This window comes from Acanthisitta chloris, unplaced genomic scaffold (genome assembly GCF_000695815.1).
Source record: "Acanthisitta chloris isolate BGI_N310 unplaced genomic scaffold, ASM69581v1 scaffold26679, whole genome shotgun sequence".
In the NCBI taxonomy this organism is placed as follows: domain Eukaryota; kingdom Metazoa; phylum Chordata; class Aves; order Passeriformes; family Acanthisittidae; genus Acanthisitta; species Acanthisitta chloris.
The window spans coordinates 1-4,443 of NW_008690179.1; the positions used below are offsets into that span (position 1 = coordinate 1).

The 4,443-nt window shown below is 52.3% G+C and overlaps 1 protein-coding gene across 1 annotated transcript; it reads left to right on the plus strand.

Annotated features, from left to right (window-relative positions):
- Positions 1-185: 185 nt before the first annotated feature.
- On the plus strand, positions 186-1,599 carry LOC103808918 (calcium/calmodulin-dependent protein kinase type IV-like; the record flags this gene model as incomplete). Its single annotated transcript, XM_009081725.1, has 4 exons — positions 186-261; positions 339-465; positions 555-707; positions 1,375-1,599. Coding segments are annotated over 4 exons (581 nt in total), but the record flags the coding sequence as incomplete, so codon positions are not given.
- Positions 1,600-4,443: the final 2,844 nt, after the last annotated feature.

Below are 4,443 nucleotides of genomic sequence, written 5' to 3' on the forward strand. Positions count from 1 at the left end.
AAGAGCTGGGGGTGGGAGGGGGATTTGGGGGGGAGCCTTTCCCCACCTGAGGCCATGCACAGCTTGGTGCAGTGATGACCAGTGGCTGTGCTGGGCTTGGGACATGCTGCTAGTGGCCAGGAGGTGCATCCTCCACACTGGGAGCTCTCACATGGATGTGTTTGAACCCCAAACTCTGCTTCCAGCCCCTGAAATCCTCCACGGGTGTCCCTATGGCCCTGAAGTGGATATGTGGAGTGTGGGTGTCATCACCTACATCCTGTGAGTATCTCTGTCTAGAGGAGAGTTTGTTCCACCCCATCCCATGGCAGTGCTGCAACTCCTCTCTCCCCTCACAGGCTCTGTGGCTTTGAGCCCTTCTTCGACCCCCGAGGGGACCAGTACATGTACAGTCGCATCCTCACCTGTGACTATGAGTTTGTGTCCCCGTGGTGGGATGAGGTGTCCCTCAATGCCAAGGACCTGGTGAGTGAGGCAGTACCAGGGCTTGGGGTCAAGGCTTTGGGTCAGTGCTTGTGAAATAACAAAACTTGGGGTGCTTTTGTTGCTTTCAGGTCAGAAAACTGATCGTTTTGGACCCCCAGAAGAGACTGACAGTCTACCAGGCTCTGGAGCATCCCTGGGTCACTGGGAAAGCTGCTAAGTTTGCTCACATGGACAGCACACAGAAGAAACTGGAGGAATTTAACGCCAGGAGGAAACTGAAGGTAAGGAGAGGCCACCCTGTCACCCTGGAGGTGGTTCGTGGATTGTGTCCCTACATGCAAACAGCTGGGGCCACCCAGAACTGTTGTCACGGGTTCATGGATCCCCTGTGCTGTGCAAATAAACATCCAGTGACATGTGAGGGGGTGGAGGATGATGGAGCTGCTGAAGGGAAAAGCCTTGTTTGGGGGGAAGGGATGGGCTGAAAGGATCAGGAGCCATCTCCCCTTCCACGTGCTCCAGGGGCTTGGGAAGGGGAGAATTCTGTCAAATACCCACTAATGACCTCTTCTGTGCCCAAGGGAACAGCTGAAGCTGTGCCAGGGAAGGTTTAGGTGGGTATCAAACAAAGGCTCTTTCCTCAGAGGTTGTTTGGGCACTGGAACAGGGTTAGGTTGGATATCAGGGAAAGGTTCTTCCCCCAGAGGTGTTTGGGCACTGAACAGCTCCCCAGGGCAGTGGTCACAGCCCTAAGGCTGACAGAGCTCCAGGAGTGTTTGACCAATGCTCTCAGGCACAGGGTGGATTTTTGGGGTGTCCTCTGCAGGGTCAGGGGTTGGATCAATGATCCTTGGGGTCTTTTCCAGCTCAGGGTATTTTATAATGCTGCAATCCTGTGATTCTGTGACTGTATTCCTGTAATCCTGTGCCTCTGTGCTTTTGCCACAGGCTGCCATGAAAGCCGTGGTGGCTTCCAGCCGCTTGGGCAACCATGGGCACCACGACTGCTCCCGCAGTGGGCGCACCCAGGGGGGGCCCCGAGGCACCCACCTGCCCCAGGGCACAGGCACCACCAGCCCTGCAGCTACAGCCACTGAGGACCTCGATGCATTCCGAAATGAGCACCCCACCGTGTCCCAGGTCCCCGTGCCTGGCGCTGGCTGCGAGAGCTAACGGCCACAGCATCTGCAACCAACACCCACCAAGCCTTGGGTGCTGTGAGGGTCCTGGGGGGCACAGGAGCACCCTGAGCCTGTGGTCTGTGCTGTGGAACATCCTTGTTTCGTGTCCTGTTGCCAGTGCAGTCATCTCTGATCGCTGTGCGTGTGTGTCTGTGCAGACCTGGCGGAGGGAGCAAGGCAGGTGACTCAGTCTTCCAGACCAATGAACAGTTTGGGGCACTGTGGCTTGGAAAAATACTAAATGGCTTAAAAAATGAGGAGCAAACAGCAGAACAAAGGATTTCTCTCACCCTCACACCCTCCAAAGGCAATGAGTTGTCTTTCAGGGGTTTGTGTGTTCCTGTAAATAGTCCTGGAGGGTTTGTTCCTTCGGATTCCTGTCGCCGTGATACCTCCAGCCCTGTCAGCAGCCCCAGCTGTAGGTTTGCTGCTGTGTTAGTGAGGTTTTAGGAGCCTTTGAATCCAACTGTCTGATCCTCTCTGGAGAAATCGTGTGCCAGTGGTTCCCTTGTCATCCCTAGATGGTAGTCGACCTCAGATTTGTGCTTTTGCTCCACTCAAGTGTTATGTGTTCCCACCTTCAGTCTTGCTCTGGATCTGTGGTGCTGGTAGGACTGCCCTGGACTGGGAGTGCTGGTCTGGCTTCTCCTCTGCATTCCAGGTTGGGATCTACACAACGAAGAGCAACACAACTACAGCACGTTGGGAGCCTCTGTGCCACATCACGGTGCTGCTGATCCAGAGGGAGGACAACGAGTTTGTTCCTATTTGGGTCTTTTTTAAACAAAATCAGTGCACAAACTTCTGGAAAAGAAGTTTTTTTAATCAGCATTGACCAAGCTACAGGATAAACATTTGCAGATTTTACTACAGGACAAGTAACCAGAAAGGAAAAGCCATAATTCCATGGGGACTGTGGAGAGCCTGAGGCTCCACCACTCCAGCTGGAGGGATCCAGCCAGGTTTGATCTGTGAGGCTGTGACCATGACCTGCACCCCCAAGGATTGGGCTTAGAACAGCGTGTCCAGGGAAAAACCTCACCTGGAGGAGAATCAATTTGTATAGGAGGTTCATTGCCCCAGGACAGGGACACAGAACACAACAGCTGGGACAGGAGGGGCTAAACCCCCCAGAAATAGGTGTTTTGTGAAGCTGAAGCCATGGTGACGTCCCCAGGGGGGGACAGAGTGGGGTCAGTATGTCAGGGCTGTCCTCTGAGCACAGGGAGGACACATGACACAACACATTCATGACCATTTCCAGCACAAGCAGAAATCAAATCAGCTGTGAGGAAGGGCTGATCCACCCTGAGCAGCTCAGCGATGCTTGGGGAGCCTAGAGAAGTGAACACAGAGGAGAAATAGAATATTCAAGGGGTTTTTTTTATTGGAAAAATATTCTGTCCTGCCCAGAACTGCAGATTTCTAACCAAGTCCCAGCTCCAGGGGGAAGCAGCTGCCCTGGAGGTGTCACATGGAGGACACAGACACTGCAGACAAGGGAAACTGCTTCTTTCTCTTTGCAGGAGGGGTAGAGTTTTCTCTCCTTTCTGTAACACCGAGGGCTGAACCTTGCAGTGATCTCAGCTCCAGCCTCTGTCCTGTCCCTGGTGTGTCCTTCCAGCTCTGGACAAGGGAATTCTTTCTCTTTGCAGGAGGGGTAGAGTTTTCTCTCCTTTTTGTAACACCTTGCAGTGATCTCAGCTCCAGCCTCTGTCCTGTCCCTGGTGTGTCCTTCCAGCTCTGTGTGTGTCTCCATGTCCTCCAGTGGGACCAGAACTGCCCCTTGAACCTTGCTATGGTTTTAAAGACTATTTTCTATCCTTTACCATGAAATTAAAGCACCTTGCAGGACCAGGCTGGTGTGCTCAGCATCCCCAGAGCCTGTGAAGCAGGGATTGGTGCTGGGAAGGGCTGAGCAGCATTGCTGAGCACTCCCAATCCTGCAGAAAAATGGGAATGAAGGTTTCAAGGAGGTAAAAATCAATGACACAAAGTGTCTCCAGGGGGGGAAATGAAGAAAAAAAAAGGGATTTGTCTCTTATATTAATGAAGTATTGTCCACAGGTGTCCATACTTAGGGGTAGGCCAAATGTCCTCCTGGGATTGAGGCCAAGGGAGGAACATTTTGGTGTGTTCTGTTTGCGGTCTGTTTGAGTAACTCCTTCAGTGTGGTGGTGCCAGTTCTGAGCTCAAGGTGTTTATAACGAAGTAGAGACAGAGAATAAAGTGTCGAATATCCAAGTCTGGGCTCTATTTCTGCTGTTGTTCTTGGAATACCAGGGCTAAAATCTGCCATGGAATGGTTTGAGTTGGAAAGGACCAGTTCCCATGGGCAGGGACCCCTCCCACAGGTTGCTCCAAGCCCCATCCAATGGTGCCAGTTCTGAGCTCAAGGTGTTTATAACGAAGTAGAGACAGAGAATAAAGTGTCGAATATCCAAGTCTGGGCTCTATTTCTGCTGTTGTTCTTGGAATACCAGGGCTAAAATCTGCCATGGAATGGTTTGAGTTGGAAAGGACCAGTTCCCATGGGCAGGGACCCCTCCCACAGGTTGCTCCAAGCCCCATCCAACCTGGCCTGGAACACTTCACTTCCCTCGGAAATAGTCTCTTTCCTTCTTTCTTGTCACCTCCTTCAGGTTACAGTGAGGTCATCCTGAGGCTTCTTTTAATGCCTGTCATTGCAAAGCTGTGCTGATCTCCTTCCAAATTCTTTCCTGGGCAAGACTTTGCCCTGAATCCTGGAAGGACCTTACAGCCCATCCATTCCCACTCCCTGCCATGGGCAGGGACACCTCCTACTAGCCCAAATTACTCAACCTGGTTTTGAACC